This window comes from Ctenopharyngodon idella, chromosome 6, assembly GCF_019924925.1.
Source record: "Ctenopharyngodon idella isolate HZGC_01 chromosome 6, HZGC01, whole genome shotgun sequence".
Classification (NCBI taxonomy): Eukaryota; Metazoa; Chordata; class Actinopteri; order Cypriniformes; family Xenocyprididae; genus Ctenopharyngodon; species Ctenopharyngodon idella.
The window spans coordinates 20,954,124-20,972,954 of NC_067225.1; the positions used below are offsets into that span (position 1 = coordinate 20,954,124).

An 18,831-nucleotide genomic window follows, 5' to 3' on the forward strand; every position below is an offset into this window, starting at 1 on the left:
GAATGTTACTTTTACGTAACTTTTGCGTTACTTTTTCTCACCTGGGCTAAGCATGCTTGTTAGTTTTTTTTTTTTTTTTTATTTTTTTATTTAAAACATAAATAAATAAAAGTTCTATTTTTGGCAAATGTAAAGGCCCTGAAGCCTGAAGGAAATGCAAATTCACGTCTGTACAGTAGAGGACACAGCTTAAACAAACCTTTCAGCTGCACTGCCATTCTGGATTGCAGGAGAAGAAAGTTCAACATTTCAGGTTCATTCACGCCATATCATAATTACTTTAACTACGAGATTCTGGCTCGTAAAAAGCGTTCACGTCCACGTAGAGCTCGTAATTGCAGTTTGTAAGCTAAGAGTTTTCTGAAAGCTCCCACGTGTACCACGTGGCCGCTGTACCACCTGCCCGCTGTTGATTCATTTAGGCGTTGATAGTGGTCCCAGAAACGCATAATTCCCAGTCAGAGGATGTGAACAGCTCCGAATACACAATCACATGTTGTCATCTCAAGATTCCAGTAAATACGAGGTGGCATGAACGCAGCATTCCTTCAGCAATAAAAAAAAAAGAAACGCATGTGATGTTTATAAAGTCATTTTTGCTTATTAGTATGGTTGAATTGGATCATCGAAGGTCAGCAGCAAAGACATTGGTTAATAAAGTGAGATTAAATACATAAAGTATATTTGTATAATTTAACACATGTAATTATTTGCATACTATTCTGAGTTTGCATTTCATTGTTTTTATTAACTCTTTTTTGTGCAAGTGAGGAGAGTAAATGCATACTCGCATTTAGTATAGAACTACAGTAACCATCACGTTTACACAGCACACACAACGCCTGTGCACTTACTCCCAATTTCTCTCAACAAGGGGACAGGAGAGGTGTCAGTCAATGGGAAAACAAAGTAACATATTTTGTTGTAAATTTAAAAGTAATGCATTACTTTAGTTACTTGGAAAATAAGTAATCTGATTACGTAACTCACATTACTTGTAATGCATTACCCCCAAAACTGCATATAACCAGCTTCATATGTTTGGCTGTACTGATGTAGTGAACTTCATACAGCATTGCATTTTCAATGCAGAATGCTCAAGTACGAGTCCCATGAAACACGAGTCACGATAAAGGTTTGTCGAAGCAAGCTACAACGTCATGGTTGTGTTTTTATCTCATGTTTGCTTTTGTTATCACATTCGGTTAGGTTTAGGATAAGGTTTAGTGTACTGTAGGTGTGTTTTTTTCATTAACCTTTCTTGCGGACATTTAATTTTCTTCACTGCCACGATACATAAAACAACCAACGTAATAAAATGCTGCCAGATTCACGTTTATTGGTTTTGGATAAAACTGAATACACTTTTAACACCTCACACTGGATATTTCACTTTGAAGGTGTTGCGAAATGTACAAGAAGCAATATTATTTTGCAGAAATGTTGCCACAGGCACATTTTTCCAACGAGCCTGGGCTGCATTATTCATTATGTTACTTAAGCTGTTGTCCTCTTTTTTCGGTCTCCACAGTGTAAATGATTTTAGCTTTTACCATCCTTGTAGACAGTGTAGGCAAACCCTGAACCACACACATACCATTTTTCCTGTCTCTCTGAGCTCTTTGTGGAGCACTGTAACTCAGAATGCGCAGCGGACACATGCTATGCTGTCAATCACGTCACTTTAATTCATTTATAACAGCGATGTCTCTTTAGTGTTTTAACTGGTAGATCTGTTTGAGAATTACACACTTCTGTCCAATATTTTCCCTACTCAACCTCCTACTAAGCTGTATCCCTTTGGTCTCTTTTCCCTAATGGTGCCTTTTGAAGTTTGAAGGTTCTTGTGAATGAGATCATGAAGTACATAAAGTCCACTCATCTGATATTCCTTCTGAACAGTAAAGATTAATATTCGCCTTTACTATTGATTTGAACAATTTATAATTAATTGCTTTTTTGAAAAAGGTAAAGACCACACTTTAAGGATTAATGCAACAAATGGATGAAACGGCTTTGGAGGAAGTGAGGAAGTGATCCATTGTTGCTCAATCACAAAGCCGCAACTTTTTCAGACAGCGAGATTTGTATAGAAATTAAAAAAAAAAAAAAAAAAAGATGAAAAGGGGAAAATTAAATGAATTTAAATTTCCCCTCTCAGCTGTTTTTTTTTTTTTTTTTTTTTCTTCCTCGAGTAAGGAGAAGGATTTGAAAGCACACATGAAATGGCCTTCAGTTTTCAAGGTTGCCTTTGTGTATTCTCATTTACATTCAGTTGGATAAAAGCCCTTCGTCTTTCACTCTCTTGCATTGTGTGACGTGTAGATTGGAGACAGTATGTTATGCATTAGATTTGGTCATTGCATAGCTGATCACCCATGGGGATGGGCGGAAGAAGCGGATGAGTTTAGTTTCCCTCTGGTCACACACACACACATCATATCTCTCATTTCTTCTCATTTTCCAATCTTTCAGTTTCATGTCCACTCTTTAAATTACATTTCCTGACTCTCTCTCTCTCTCTCAAACGCAGACTAGAGCAGTGTTTGTCTGTATTTAATGTTCAATATGAAGCTGCGGGGCATGGATGTGTAATATGTGATAAATATTTAGTGGCCAGCAGGAGAGAGTTGGCCTTCATTTGCCATCTATTCATCCTGTCTTACTTTAGAATGGCAATAACTGCGAGAAACGCTACTGACTTATCTCCCACGCTCACATAAACACACATGCACATACACACAGGCTCAGAAGGCACACACATACATGCTGATAGGCAGCACACACATTTACATCAAGAAGAAAAAAATAACTTCAGTCTGCTTTTATCTCCCTTTTCTTATTAATTATGCATGCCTCAGTGGGCCGCGGTCAGACGCTCGTGAATGAATACGTTTGCGGCACACACACACTTCAGTTTCTCTCACGGTAGTGAAGAGGTCTTTAATAGCTCATTAAGAGGCCTGCAGTAAGTGAGCGTTAATGTTCTCTCTGCAAAGGATGGAAAACCACCACAATGTGGACTCTGATTTAGACACCACATTCAGAAATTATATCTAGTTACCCTACACAACAGGTATTTTAAAGAATGTTTCTGTTTTTGAACCCTGTTGAATTTCATTGTATGGACCAAAAAAAAAAAAAAAAAAATCTTTTATATTCCACATTGGAAATAAAGATAGATTTGGTTAGACATGAGATGAGGGTGAGTAAATAATGAAAATTTCATTTTTGTGTGAACGATATTTATGTGAAAGATATTTTGATGAAAAGATTTTTTAATGTTTTTGAAAAAGTCTCATTTAGGCTACATTTATTTGATGAAAAATACAGTAAAACAGTAATATTGTGAAATATTATTATAATTTAGAATAACTGTTTTCTATTTTAACATATTTTAAAATGTAATTTATCTCTGTGATGGCAAAGCTGAATTTTGAGAATCATTTCTTCAGTCTTCAGTGTCACATGATCCTTCAGAAATCATTCTAATATTTTGATTTGGCGCTCAAGAAACATTTCTTATTATTATTAATGTTGAAAATGGTTGTGATGTTTAATTTTTTTGTGGAAACATTTTTCAGGATTCTTTGATGAATAGAAAGTTCAAATGAACAGCATTTGTTTGAAATAGAAATCTTTTGTAACGTCATAAAAATCTGTACTGTAACCTTTGATCAATTAAATGCCTCATTGCTAAATAAAAGTATTAATTTATTCCATGGTAGTGTAAAACTGAGGAAATTCATCGCAAATATATTATCAATATATTATCAAAATATCGCCCTGGACCTAGAAATACATACAACTTGTAAAAATTGAATAACTCTATTTCATATTCCTTTTGCCTGAAAGCTCAGAAACTTGTTCCTGGTGTTTTTAACTCGTGTATTACAGCCTTAACAGTGGCTTATTGCTTCCTATAAAATGGAAAAAAATGTATTAATATTAGTAATTAAAATAATTCTTCTGCCAAGTAATATACAGTAATTCATTAGACTAGCTGCAGGCTGTTTACGGTTGCCAAAAAACATGTTGCATTTAATATGCATTTATCGGTGTAGAATGGTTTGTTCTAAAATGTTTTTATGTAAATGCATAACTGGTTATAAATAAGAACCAGTTTCCAATTCCCAGCACTATATACCATAACCAGTGAAGCTGTAATACTGTTTGCTGCAGACTTTTGTTTAATGACATGTTAACCCTCGTCGTATAAACCTACAGCCCTCGTCAGACTCTTCCAGTTGTTTTTCATTTCTGTTTCCTCCCTTTTCATCAACACTTTTCTTATACCGCTCATCTGACAACACACAAATCTTTCCTTAGCTACTATGAATCCTTTCCCTCTCCCTCTCATTCTCCTCCCTCATGGAGTGCTCTAATTGAAGAGGCATGTGCTCTACGCCCCTCTTGTGGGACTCTATCATTGGCTGCAGGCAAAACATCCGAGGCCAGGCCCCTGCCAGGTGGCATCTTTTTGGGAAGGCCACACTGTGACTTCCCTCTCTCTGCCTGGATCCATCACCTGTTTTACTCTTGTACTGTTTACATTCCTCTTTCCTCCCTTCTGCTCACTCTTTGTTCTTTCTGTGACATGATACACTTTTTCTATTTCCTTCTGTTTTTCTCTTTGTGGAGATTTTGTAGTTGCACTTTTTCCACTTTAAAAATATCACTATCTGTTCTTTTCTCATCAACATTTTCTTTGAAAAGAAAACATAACAACCCAGCTTCATTGCAAAAAATGTGCCTGTAATGACATTTCTGCAAATTGATACTACATTACTTCTTCATGTTTCGCAGCGCTTTCAAAATGAAATGACAATGGTTGTTGTACGTTTTGTGGTAGTTTGGAAATGAAAGTACTGTTGAAAGGTTAATGCTCTATTGCATTTGAAAATAATATGCCACCTAAACTAAACCCTATTCTAAACCTAACTGATAATGTTAACAAAAGCAAAAATTAGATAAAAACACATTTACTGAAGCAACCATGCCATTTTAGCTTGCTTCTACAAGTCTCTACAGGATTAGTTCACTTTAAAATGAGAATTACCCCAAGCTTTACTCACCCTCAGGCCATCCTAGGTATATATGTGTCTCTTCTTTCTGATGAACACAATCAGAGTTATATTAACAAATATCCTGATGCATCCAAGCTTTATAATGGCAGTGAACAGGACCAATGATTATGAAGCTCAAGAAAGTGCATCCATCCATCATAAACATACTCCACACGGCTCCAGGGGGTTTATAAAGGCCTTCTGAAGTGAAGTGAAGTGAAGTGAAGTGAAATGATGCATTTGTGTACCAAAAATATCCATATTTAACAAGTTATAAAGTAAAATAACTAGCTTCCGCCTGACCGCCTTCCGTATTCAACTTATGAAGAAAGTGTAAAACTCTCACAGTTCAAAACGCTTACGCTACGTCCTACACCTACCGTATTCAACTTACGGAAAAAGCTTAACTGACGTCAAGTTTCTGTACGTTGAATACAGAAGGCGGTCTGGCGGGAGCTAGATATTTTACTTTATAACATGTTAAATATGGATAATGGATGGATGCATTTTCTTGAACTTCATACTCGTTGGTCCTGTTCACTGCCATTATAAAGCTTGGATGCATCAGGATATTTATTACTATAACTCCAATTGTGTTCATTAGAAAGAAGAAAGTCAAATACACCTTGGATGGCCTGAGAATGAGTAAAGCTTGGGGTAATTTTCATTTTAAAGTGAACTAATCCTTTAACTATTTTATTATGATTTGCTCTGCAATGCAAGTGCAATGTTGTATCAGGTGAGCTACTGAACAAGTTCACTATTTCAGGAAAGCCACACATCATCAAATCACTGAATTCAGGTTTTCCAATCACTTCCATGGCCACAGGTGTATAAAATCAAGCACCTAGGCATGCAGATTGCTTCTACAAACATTTGTGAAAGAATGGGTCGCTCTCAGGACCTTAGTGAATTCAAGCGTGGCACCGTGATAGGTTGCCACCTGTGCAATAAGTCCATTCATGAAACTTCCTCACTACTAAATATTCCACAGTCATCTGTTAGTGGTATCATAACAAAGTGGAAGCAATTGGGAACAACAGCAACTCAGCCACGAAGTGGTAGGCCACGTAAAATCACAGAGCGGGGTCAGCGCATGCTGAGGTGCACAGTGCACAGAAGTCGCCAACTTTCTGTAGAGTTAGCTATTACAGACTGTAGCTATTACAGACCTCCAAACTTCGTGTGGCCTTCAGATTAGCTCAAGAATAGTGTGTAGAGAGCTTAATGGAATGGGCTTTCCATGGCCGAGCAGCTGCATCCAAGCCATACATCAGCAAGTGCAATGCACAGCGTCGGATGCAGTGGTGTAAAGCACGCCTCCACTGGACTCTAGAGCAGTGGAGACGTGTTCTCTGGAGTGACGAATCACGCTTCTCTGCTCACGCTTGCAATCCGATGGACGAGTCTGGGTTTGGCGGTTGCCAGGAGAACGGTACTTGCCTGACTGCATTGTGCCAAGTGTAAAGTTTGGTGGAGGGGGGATTATGATGTGGGGTTGTTTTTCAGGGGTTGGGCTTAGCCCCTTAGTTCCAGTGAAAGGAACTCTTAATGCTTCAGCATACCAAGACATTTTGGACAATTTCATGCTCCCAACTTTGTGGGAACAGTTTGGGGATGGCCCCTTCCTGTTCCAACATGACTGCACACCAGTGCACAAAGCAAGGTCCATAAAGACATGGATGAGCGAGTTTGGTGTGGAGGAACTTGACTGGCCTGCACAGAGTCCTGACCTCAACCCGATAGAACACCTCTGGGATGAATTAGAGCGGAGACTGCGAGCCAGGCCTTCTCGTCCAACATCAGTGCCTGACCTCACAAATGCGCTTCTAGAAGAATGGTCAAAAATTCCCATAAACACACACCTAAACCTTGTGGAAAGCCTTTATAGCTGTTATAGCTGCAAAGGGTGGGCCAACTCCATATTAAACCCTACGGATTAAGAATGGGATGTCATTAAAGTTCATGTGCACGTAAAGGCAGGCATCCCAAAACTTTTGGCAATATAGTGTACATTGTGATTATGTTATGTAAACATCAAAATGTATTAGTTTACAAATAATGCACTAGAGTTGACAAAAGTACTGACTTCGGTACCTAGTCAGTACTGAAATTTTAAAAATGTGACGCTCTGAGCGCTGTTGAGTGGAATCGTAAGCGCCTCTAATTGGCCATTGTGTTGACATGCTCATTGGATATGTCTGTGATTGGCTTCAATGAAAAATGTTGTAAATAGTCATCAGTAAAGCTCTTCACCAAGCGCTTACACACATACACACAGGAGCGTTTGAAAGCAGGTGTCTATCGTGGACCAGTCCTATGATAGACGCCTGTTTTCAAACGCTCCCGCTCCTGCTTTCTAAATGCTTTCAAATTCAAACACTTCTGTGTGCTTTCAAACGCTGCCGTGCGTTAATCATTGTAGCCAATAACGGAGATATCCAATGAGTGCGTCAACACAATGGCCAATCAGAGGTGTTAACATTTTTAAAATTTCGGTACCAATTGGTACTGAAGTCTGTACTTTTGTACTTTTTTGTACTTTTGACTCTATAATGCACTATAGTAAAATCATTTTGAGGTCTAAACTTAGTAGTGGGGCAAGAAACTATGTGAAAATAAGTCTTTATTAATCAATAATCTGCCCCTGTAATCATAATTTGTGCATAACTGAAATAAAAGTAGTTTATTGCATCTAGAGTTCATTTCAGCTGGAAGCTTCAATGAATTGTATGTATAGGTATGTTTTTTTTTTTTTTTTTTTTTTTGGAGTTTTGCAAAAATGTAGATGGAGGCATGTTTTTCCAATGAGCCTAGGTTGGTTGATGAAATACAGACATCAGTCCAGATAAGCACTATCACATTCAGTATGAGAATCTAACCCTTTTATCCCAGAGGGCTCTTCATGGTCTTTAAATTTCCTGAAATTGTTCAAAATTTGATAGATTGACAGTCTCCCTCTTGGCATCACTTTCCCACACTTCATAATCATTTTAATCTCAGCCTGCATGAACCTGATAAAATTTGTGCGAACTATTGATTTGTGTAATGTATTTTCTTATCCCTTCAGGAATAGACAATGAGCACATAATCAATATTGAGGGAAGAGCTAGGCGGTTCTTTCTATATGGACAACTGGTTTGGATAGTGCATCTAAATTCAATTATTTTCAATGACATATTTTTGCCATTATCTTAAAAAAACTATTCCAAACACATAGTAGCCAGGGTGTGTGTGTATGTGCGAGTAAAATGCTATTTTGTGAGGCACGCTGTGGTAATCTTTCCCGTGTTGAAGGGGGCGGCACCCGCTATCACATGTGATTGATAAGGATGTGGATTGCAGGAATTAAAAAACTGTGGGGTACATGTGTGTGTGTGTGTGTGTGTGTGTGTGTGTTGTGTGTGTCACCATATGACGAAATGGCAGAAAGCCACATTCTACTGCATTTGAATCAGAGTTCATACTTGTTCATGGGGTTATTTGTGAGCATACATACCTTTGTGTATGAGCTGATCGGTCCACTTCTTTCATCACTCTAGCCAGTGGCAGGGTCAAAGGCTAAACAGCCCTTATTGACACAGTGGAGCAGAGCAGGTAAAGAAACAGAGGAGAGTTTCAATTTCACACTGTAATGGGGGAGATGGCTATAGCTGTGAGAGCGAGAGATCGAGAGAGGGAGAAAAGAGAAAGGAATATAAATCCTTCAAAAACATTCTAAAGATTTACAGGAAGAGACTAATCCCTTATCACTTTGGCAAGACTATGTAGCTGCAAGCCTTCATCTGTCTGACCGCTGCTCCTCCTCTCCATTCGAGAGCCATCAGCTCTCTTTGTCTGAATCTTATGTATTGTGCACCGGGTTTTATGTACAAAGCTCGATTTACTGTGTGACATCACTTCATAGGAGATGAAGGGAGTGTTATATGGATTGTATTGTGTGGAATGTGCACACAAATCCCATTTGATTTCAAAATTCAATCTGGCTGTCCCCTGTCATTCTGCAAGTGATGTAATTTCATCCATTTGTTCAGACAGTGTAATCAATATATGTTGCATCTACATTGGTTGCTATAGTAATGAATTAAGCTGCGTCACACTGTTTGCTACAGTATGTAAGTAAAGAAAGACAGCAAAAATGATTATATTTGCACATAGATCTTGACCAGCGGTTTTCACACTGGGGTCTTTGGACCCCCGAGATGGCCAGCAGTTTTCTTATAGTAAGTGAAAAGCAAGTCACTGTTTTCCAGATATTATTTTAATAATTTGCTTTAGCTTTAGTACAGTAGCAATAAAGAAGCTAGTTATTTGATTTTGCAAAAAAAAAAAAAAAAAAAAAAAATAGCCTTCATCACACTTTCCTCACACAGTAAAATGGGTATTTATACATGAAAATACATAGCTTTCTTTAAATTTTAGGTGGCAGTGTTATTTTAGTATTATTTATATACTATTGAGGTATTTATTAATATTTTGATTAGCTTTTATTTTTATATTTTTAGCTTTAATTTGAATTTGTTTACATTTTTGTGATTTTTGTATTATTTTTATTATTATCATTATTATTTAGCTTTAATCGATAAACAAAACTTGAAATCTGATCTAACATTCAGAATGAGCCCCTTTCTGGTTTGTGTTTGTATTTAACTTGTTTGCAGTATAAATATTCCCAGAATCTTATGTAATATCCCACTAGTGGACCAGTTGCACGATTCTTTTGTCCTTTCACAGCATACAATTCTGTCCCACACACTTCTGCAGCACACAAAGACTCATATATCTGGATCACTGAGACACTGTGGCTAGTGTGGCACCCCCTAGTGGTCACTGCAATATATTGCTCTGTGTGAGGTGAACAACGCTGTATGCAGAACCTGATTTCACCAAGTACGACATGTTCCTGCATCAACATCTTTGTTGATCCTTGAACAACATTCCAATTAACCAATCGGATTTGAGGGTCAAGTTTACAGTTTATGTCAAGTTTAGGCTTACGATCAGGGTTTGGTGCTTCTACACAGTGTTATTCATTTCCCTTTGATTTTAAGGATAACTTATAGGGTTAGGTTCAGGGGAAGGGACTAAATGTTCCTGGATCAACAAAATACATTGAACACATCTAACTTGGCAAAATCAGGTTTGCCGACAAGATAATGAAAGAGCAGGCTGCTGTAGCGCACATTCAAAGGGAATGAGCTATTAAAGGGCAATTGTTGTATTGTGTGCAGAATATGAGTAAATAGTGCTGAATATGCTTTGGCAAAAATGAATAGGTAGACTTAATTTATGGGAAACTAGGCGTGAGAGAATATTTTTGTTCTCATGTTTGTGAATAGGGACGTACATGTTGTGTTTTCCACATTTTCAGCTGACTGACCCCCGACTTTGGACACTTAATGGCTTTGTGCAGAAGTGCTGATCCATTCAGTAATTCCCTGTCATCCTGACCACAGCTCGTTAAAACACACACGCGCACACACGCACATAGGGCAATGAAAACCCTAGAAATTGCTTTCTGTCTTCTTAATAGAAAACGGATAAGATCTGATAGGCTTGTGTGTTCTCACGGAGCAGCTGGGATGGGGACACACAAGCTTTGTACGGTGACAGCGACACCCCCACAGTGTAACATAGTCTCGTACTTTACAATCATAAACGCCTCTAATGGGATCAACAATAGATATTAAGTGGTGATGTATTTCCCCTAGAGGTCTTTTACCAACAGTGACATGTTTTGTTTGCTTTGTCCTTCGTTTTTGCAGTTTTTGTAGATTGTCTAAAGCTACCTGCAAGCTAATTAGCATGTGTTTGAACTGCAAAGCACTTGGAAAAATGCTTGCAAACATGTAACAGCAGGCGCTACGTGACATGCCTCCAGTGACAAGCAGGTTGATTGTCTGCTCTGAATGTGAATCTGCTGCATGACATGACAAACACAGCCAATCAGAAGATATTTGATGTTTAATTTACTGTGTTGACGCATCCAAGTGTATGGATGCTTCAAAATTCTAAGCTGATCATTATTTTCATGTTATGGCTAATAACTGAAAAATGACAGATATTGAAAATGTTTGTTTGTCTAAATAATTGAAAAATAAACCTTTATATTTAACCTTATATAATAATATATATATCAGTATAAAAAGTAGTAATTTATTTCAAAATAAAAAATGACACTTTTTTTGGCAGTGTATAATTGCTAGAAATAACATTTAACAGTTTTTTAGCAATTTATTTTAGTCTTTTAAAAATTAGTTTTAAATGAGTACTAGATATAGTACAAGATCCGATATCGATGATATTGCTACATTTATAAATCTACAATTGTGGCCAATAACCAATATGGTACTGATATATTTTGCATTCTAGTCATGTGGACCAATGACATTTAATGGTAGGAGGGGCTATCCAGCATAACTGAATAAATAGAAATCAACTGATCCACAAAATGTTGCTTGTCACATTTGTGGTAACTTTTCACTTGTCGCTTTATCGTATCACCTGGTTAAGACACGGTTTCATTTTTATGTCTTTGTAGCTAAACTTACACTTTTTCATAGCAGTACATGGATTGCATATATAATAACAATTTCTCGAATGTAACATTTGTATTGAAACAACAGCATCATTTTATTAGATTGTTTTCCCCATGCTCTGTCCTTTCCCTCCTCTGTTCTTTGCTGTCCCTCACCCATCAGCTTGTGCCTCACATTTTGAGAAATTGCCTCAGTGATGTTTTCTGACAGTGACGTTAATCGAAGTACCAAATGCATAGTAGCACTCCAATTGAAAGGAAATTTGCCCACTGCTTTCTACACAAAGCCAAACAACCTATGACCGCTTTCACACACATATAAACGTGAAGGTCTTTGCGCACACGTGCAAGTGCCATAAATGTAAACATTGGTTCACGCTGGCACAGATAGAAGGGCAAAGTTTTGATATTTGAAACACATGGAAAAAAACTATAAGAAAACACCAAGTCAGATGTCTGAAATGATTTCCCGATGTCTCATACAGTTGTTTTCCACAGTGATTTAGAGTGTGTTGCGGCAATCATTTATATAATGCAGTTACATGCATTTCTGCATGGTTTGGTCATAAAATTTGATCTTACTTGCATCAATAGATAAATGCTTAAATCAAAAAAATATAAATGGGTCATTAACGAATAAGGTTTTTAAAAGTGTAAAAAAAAACCAATGGGGAGATAATTAATTTTGAAGTTTTATTAAGTGTTAACAATGAGATTGTGTTTTTTATAATCAATTAACATTGCATCTTTTACAAGATGGACAAAATTTGTCAACAAAAAAGTCATTCGGTTTAACCAAAATTTCGGTTTTACCGAATGACATTTTTGGTTATACCAAATGATGATATTTTCAAACAATGCTAACAGGCTGAAATCTAGCTATGTACCGAATGAACTGATGTTTTGGTACATGCGTATGAGCAAGTGAAAACGTGAGTTTTTTTTCAATTGTTAAGAGAGAGAGTTAGTTAATTTGCTTCACGACCATGTGGTCCTTTGCAGGTGTTGCATGTTGATATATGATGTTATAAAATCAAGCCAGAATAAAAATATATACATTTATTACATTTTAAGATATTTTAATCACAAATGAAATGACTGTATTGGCCTTTGGACAGTTAAACCGAATGACCTTTTGACACTTCAAAATCTTTAAGATACCTTGATATGTAGCAAAATATAATTAAAACCTTTTGGATTTAATAAAAGAGATCTAGTTGTACTACCTTACATACTTTGGATGTCATATCTTTGTTTTTTGTTTTTTTTTATTAAGGCCTTTGGACAAAAAAAAAAAAAAAAAAGACCCGTCACGTCATTGACCCAAATACATTATTTTGTATTGTATTAACATACTTTTTCCACCCTTTACTGTCAATGTTTGCACATTGTCTTCAATAAAGACACAAAAATGTATCATTTTTTGTGTCTTATTAAAGCAGACAGTTGAAGACCATAATTCATGGTAAAGGGTTTACATACTTTTTCCTGCAAATATAATTCATCAACAAGCCATCTAACTTAAAATATCACTCCTACTTTTTAATTTACCCTATATTAAACTATATACTGTAGTTTACACACAGCTCCACATTAATCTCCTTTCTTATAAATCTTAGTTCACCTACAATTAAGGAATGCGAGGCTTCTAAAACAAAGGGATCAAGGGAGAGAAAGAGGCAGTCAGAGAGAGCAAGAGAGAGAATTATGATTCCTCCCATCGTGCCGTGACCTGTTTGCTCATTCATAAGGCGTCACTTGTCGAGGTCCATAGAGAAACCAGCAGGATGTGGAGCAATTAAATGCACCGTGTGTTGTTGGAATACCAATGCGCTCCTCCTTTAACGTGTGTAATCTCAAGCCTCCGACGTCTTTGTGCCACCTGCATCAAAGCCTCAGAGGAACTTTTCATTAATCTTTCTGTTTTTTTTATTTTTAATCACTGTCATCTCCCCCTTTCCTGTTCCTGTAGCTTCAACTATATTATTACTAAAGGATTACAGCAACTTACATACATTTGCATATGGTAAGTGAAGAGTAAATGATGAGTCTAATCAATTTCTTTACTGCAGATGCTTGATACTTCTAGTTAGAGTTAAACCGTCCGATTCTGATTGACACTTAAACTAAACTTATATCATGAAAGCAAACCTAAATCAGCACAGCCTAGAAACGTATTGCCACCTCGTAGCGTGATTCTCCTGTGCGAAAATTGCAGCGGGGTACAACAGGCGCCACTGCTGTGCAGATTAGCACACCAATTACACCCATACATGGGAACGCAAACTTTTCCTGCTGTCAACAGATGCTTGTGTTTAAGATTCTGTTAAATAAACAGCCATTTCCTAATTACAGAAAGCAAAAACGAGAGATAGTGCCGGTATCTGTATAGACATTAGCAGGTGGTACATCAGTGCTAATTAGTGTTGTCACTGACAATAATTCACAAGAGTCCACAAACGGCACTACAAGAGCACAGTTTCATGGACCTCATCATTCACATAATGGAGCAAAAACATTTTCCGTCAGAATTCCTCATCAGAGCGCTCGTTATTACGCAAATGGAAATTCGATGTAAATGGATAGATTATCTGTCCAGTTGTCACTCAATGGCTTTATAAAACGCACACTGATGTAAATGAGTTTAACTGTTGGTATATGTCAGTTCAGTTTCCTGCTCACAGGTGAAAGATATCCTGCTCTGAGTTCTCGGTGTACTGTAGCTGTAACATTCAGGATGAGGAAGAAGAATGAGCTGATGAGTTGAATCAGGTGTGTTAGATGAGGGAGACATACAGTACAAAATGTGCAGTGATGTAGGGTTCCAGGACAGGTTTGAGAAGCACTGATTTACACTGTGATCTGCAAGTGGGAAGCAATACTAAAAATCTGACCCCATCAAGGATTTTATCCGTTGTGGTCTGAACGCATATAAGTGGCCAGATATATGGGCACACTTCCCAACTGTAACCTTAGCAGAAGGTCATTGCTCAGTGGAAGGACAGTGGAGACAGGAAGAGACAATAGTGCTTATGATACATTATGCACTGTATTTCATTCAGCTGGAGGACATGTCATATACTGAATTTAAAAATTCATTGGGACAAAATATTTATATTTTACTGCATTTAAAGGGATAGTCCACCCAAAAATGAAAATTCTGTGATCATTTACTCACCCTCATGCCATTCCAAACCTGTATGACTTTCTTCTGTAAGAGACAACAGAAGAAATTTTGAAGAATGTTGGTAACTCAACAGTTTCAGTTCCCACTGACTTCCATTTTATGGACAAAATACAATGAACGTCTGTGGGAACCATAAATGTTTGGTTATCATTATTCTTTAAAATATCTTCTTTTGTGTTTAGCAGAAGAAACCAATGCATAAAGGGTTTTGGAATGACATGAGGGTGAGTAAATGATGACTATTTTTATTTTTGGCTGAACTATCCCTTTAATGTTCATTTTTAAATATTTTACTTTTAATTTTTAGTTCATTTTAGCTCATAATGCATAATGTTAATGTATACTTTAATGTAACTTTAAATGGTAAAATGTAAAAAGTTGAGGCTTGAGTATTATGTTGCATATCTACCATGCTTGTGGAATATGACAACCTGACTGTTCCCTAAAGAGAGATGAGATGTAGGTTTAAAGGCAGCCACCTAATCAGGGAATTTGGTCTCACCAGTGGGATTTCTCATCATCATCTCTCTCCCTCTCCCTCCTTCTCTGACAGGCCCCTGTGGAAAGGGAGATGTTGTAGAGCAGTGCGCTCTGCCTGACCAGACCCCAGCTGTGGTGCTCAGGCTGACGGAGGCTCTAGAGAGACTGGGTGAGTTTGCTCCTCTGCCTCACCTATCTAATTTAACTATTCAAAGAGAGTCAAACACTAGTCTAGCACTAGTCTAGGGGGTTGAGTGAGTAATTATATATTTCCTTCTTCATAAACGAACTATTATTTTTGCATAAAAATCACACCTTTTGAATTAATTACATACAAAAGATGCTATGGTAATATGGTACCATGATAATACCATGTTGTTTTGGGCATATACAAATGGTAATATCATGGTATTCTTTAAAGTACCTTGAAGCCTTGGAGTTCTTGTATAAATACCACAAGAAAGAAGTATATTGTGCTTACCAAGGCTGCATTTATTTGCTAGGCTGTATTATTGTGGAATATTATTACAATTTAAAATAACTTTTTTTCTGTTTTGTTTTTTTTGTATTTTATCATCTAATACCATTACTTTACCATTGTAGCTAATTCTGTTCAATTTACTGTAAAGTTTTGGTTAACATAACACGAGATTATACGCCTGACCTTTGACCTTTGTCCTGTTCTCAAGACTGGGAGAATGAGCCACTGTACCGGTCTGGCCAGACCTCCATTGGACCACCGGAATTACTTCAGGCTTTGGAAACAGGTCAGGTTCATAAGTGGTTTATTCTGTACATGCTAATTACAGAATATCAACAAACTACATGTTTAGCCCCATTTTATATAATATGCATCTAGTTATTAAACAAACATTAAGATTCACAGTTGGACAGTTTATCGGAATAGATTATTTGGCAAATCTTTATATGCTTAAGGGCATAATATGTACGATTTTTGGATTAAAATATCCAAATACCACAAGAACAATGTTATATATTTTGTTGACTTGTGTACTTACATTATCCCAAATGTTTCCAAGAATGTTTAAAACCATTATATAGCTCAACACAGTAAGTTTATTACTTATTGTTTAAATCTCGTTTTCTTGATTTACAGCAAATACCATATTTTACCATGCCTAATATCGGTCTAGCTTACTGCACTGTGCAACAAGTGTCTCATAGTAGCCACCGAGCGAACACAGAGTAGCACTATAACAACTTTCAACACACAAATGTGTCTAATATGAAAAAACAGCACTGCTTTGCCCCACATACGCATGACCTGAAGAAGTGGAAGCAGCAACTGCGGCATAATAAAAGTTCCCCTGCGCTCGTCCCTCATTAGCAATCGCTCAAGCGGCCTCGTTTCTGCTCACTCGGACCTGCTCTGTTTCATACTATAGTAACGTTAATAATCTCATCCATGAACATGATTTCTGCCAGAGTTCCATCCCGATTCTTTTCCACCGGCTGTAGACATGAAGACAACGCATCCCATGATTCCGTGAAATCAAGGCGTCATCAAGCTACGCCTTTGTTTTGAATAAGCAACCTCTGGCAGCGAAAATGTATATATTGTGCCTTTAATTAAAATGAAGTGATACAGTAATCATGAATAGTATATAATATATTCAGACAGTTATGAGATTTAAATTTACCATCTTGTGTGTGTTCAAAAACAAAAGTTAATTGAAGAAACACATTCTTAAGTGTAAGATACATGAAAACATGAAAAGAAAACAGCAATGTAAAGGTTTTTTTTGTTGTTGTTGTTTTTTTGAGCACTCAAGTGTCTTCCTATCTTCAGCAGTGTAGATCCAGGCCACTATTGTTAAAGTTTGAAAAGTTTAGCTGAAGTTCTTATTTAGCACCACAAGGGAGTGCTCTGGCTCCGTACTTTTTTTTTTTTCTTTTTTTTTGGGAGATTCTGCTTCCAAAAAAGCTCAGCTCTACTATTGGATTAGATGAAACAAATTCATGCATATTCACGCACACACACACACACAACCCTCATCCTCTTCCTCTCTACTAAAATGATTAGGCAGAGCATGGATTTCCCATAGGAGAAAACTCCTTTTATCACATACTATTGTTGTTTCAGACTGAGACTTTTATTAAGTTTTAAGGAGAGACTTTGTTAGAAATTGTGCTTGCAGCATAATCTGTTATGCCATTGAAGTGCAGATACGCATGGTCTAGCAAAACCCCACATCCTGACTCTATATATAGCACATGTGTGCACAGGTAAAGCCTTAGTTGTCACAACTTAAACATCACAACCTTTTAAATAATTTCCAGTTTGACAGTGTCACATATGCACTAACACAACCTGGGTATGTTCATGTCAGTTTCTTTGGAGTACATCTGCACACTTACGCTCACATGAACAAATCCATAAAGGGGCAAAGGGTCTTTTATGAGTTGCTGCACAGATTCTGAAATATGTCTTCTGACACATAAGCACTTTCATGAACTGAGGAACTATATATATATAGGGAGGGTAGGGTGAATGTTGTCAGGTCATGACTGGTTGACATGAGGGCTCTGACAATGTGGTAAGGCCAGTTTACAGTGGTGTAGGAAGGGTTAGCCTTTTTGACCTTCAGCATTTGAGTTTTTGCCTTTTAAGACTCCTTAAATATATTTGAGAATGTTTTTGTGTATACTTCAAATACATTCACTTATCAACATACAGGTTTAGATTGGAAAACTCTCAATTTCCTCTTCAGAGCTATATCATTTGAATTTTTTTTGGGTCATTGTCATATTACATGACCCACTTACAACCTTCAGTTAATTAAACTCTTGCAAAACACTCATCCATTAAGTTCTTTACAGTAGGGTTTGAAAGTCTGTGACCACATTGAAAATCTGAGATTTTAAATACAAATTGTATTAAAACTGTTATTTGAATACTAAAATATAAAAGAAAATAAAAGTTTATATAAACATTTAAGGATATATTATACAATTGTAAAAATATATAAATGGGTCATTGACAAATAAGTTTTTAAAAGTGTAAAAAAAAAAACATAATGTAGATATAATTAATTTTGAAGTTTTATTCAGTGTTAACAATGAGATTATGTGGTTTTTATAATCAATTAACACTGCTTTTGTCATTTTTTACAAGATAGACAAAATTTGTTACCAGAAAAAGTCATTTGGTTTAACCAAAATTTCGGTTTTACCGAATGACACTTCTGGTTATACTGAATGACGATGTTTTCAAACAGTGCTAACATGCTGATATCTAGCTAGCTTGCTAGCAAAATGACAGACCCTTTATATTTAGTACAAGTTTTTTAAATATTACAACATTTTCAATGTTTTATAGCGGTTGTACCGAATGACCTGATATTTTGGGATATGCGTATGAGCAAGTGAAAACATGAATTTTTCAAATAGTTAAGAGAGAGTTAGTTACTTTGCTTCATTACCATGTGGTCCTTTGCAGGTGTCTGAATGATGTCACATGATATTGACCACATGACTTGATCCAAAATGGTCCCTTTACATTACGTATTTTTTTTATTATTATTAAGGCCTTTGGACAA

General features: G+C 36.7%; 1 protein-coding gene and 1 long non-coding RNA gene across 2 annotated transcripts in view; one reads left to right on the top strand and one right to left on the bottom strand.

The window, feature by feature from the left end:
• pik3r3b (phosphoinositide-3-kinase, regulatory subunit 3b (gamma)) overlaps positions 1–18,831 on the top strand; it is a 171,137-nt gene that overhangs the window by 53,907 nt on the left and 98,399 nt on the right. Inside the window, exons 3-4 of the mRNA XM_051896973.1 lie at positions 15,345–15,440; positions 15,961–16,038. Of these exons, the coding sequence (XP_051752933.1) occupies positions 15,345–15,440; positions 15,961–16,038 (174 nt within the window). The remainder of the gene's footprint in view (positions 1–15,344; positions 15,441–15,960; positions 16,039–18,831) is intronic.
• LOC127514274 (uncharacterized) overlaps positions 1–18,831 on the bottom strand; it is a 39,981-nt gene that overhangs the window by 19,222 nt on the left and 1,928 nt on the right. The window contains exon 2 of the long non-coding RNA XR_007930592.1: positions 8,566–8,719. This is a non-coding gene — a long non-coding RNA (uncharacterized LOC127514274). The remainder of the gene's footprint in view (positions 1–8,565; positions 8,720–18,831) is intronic.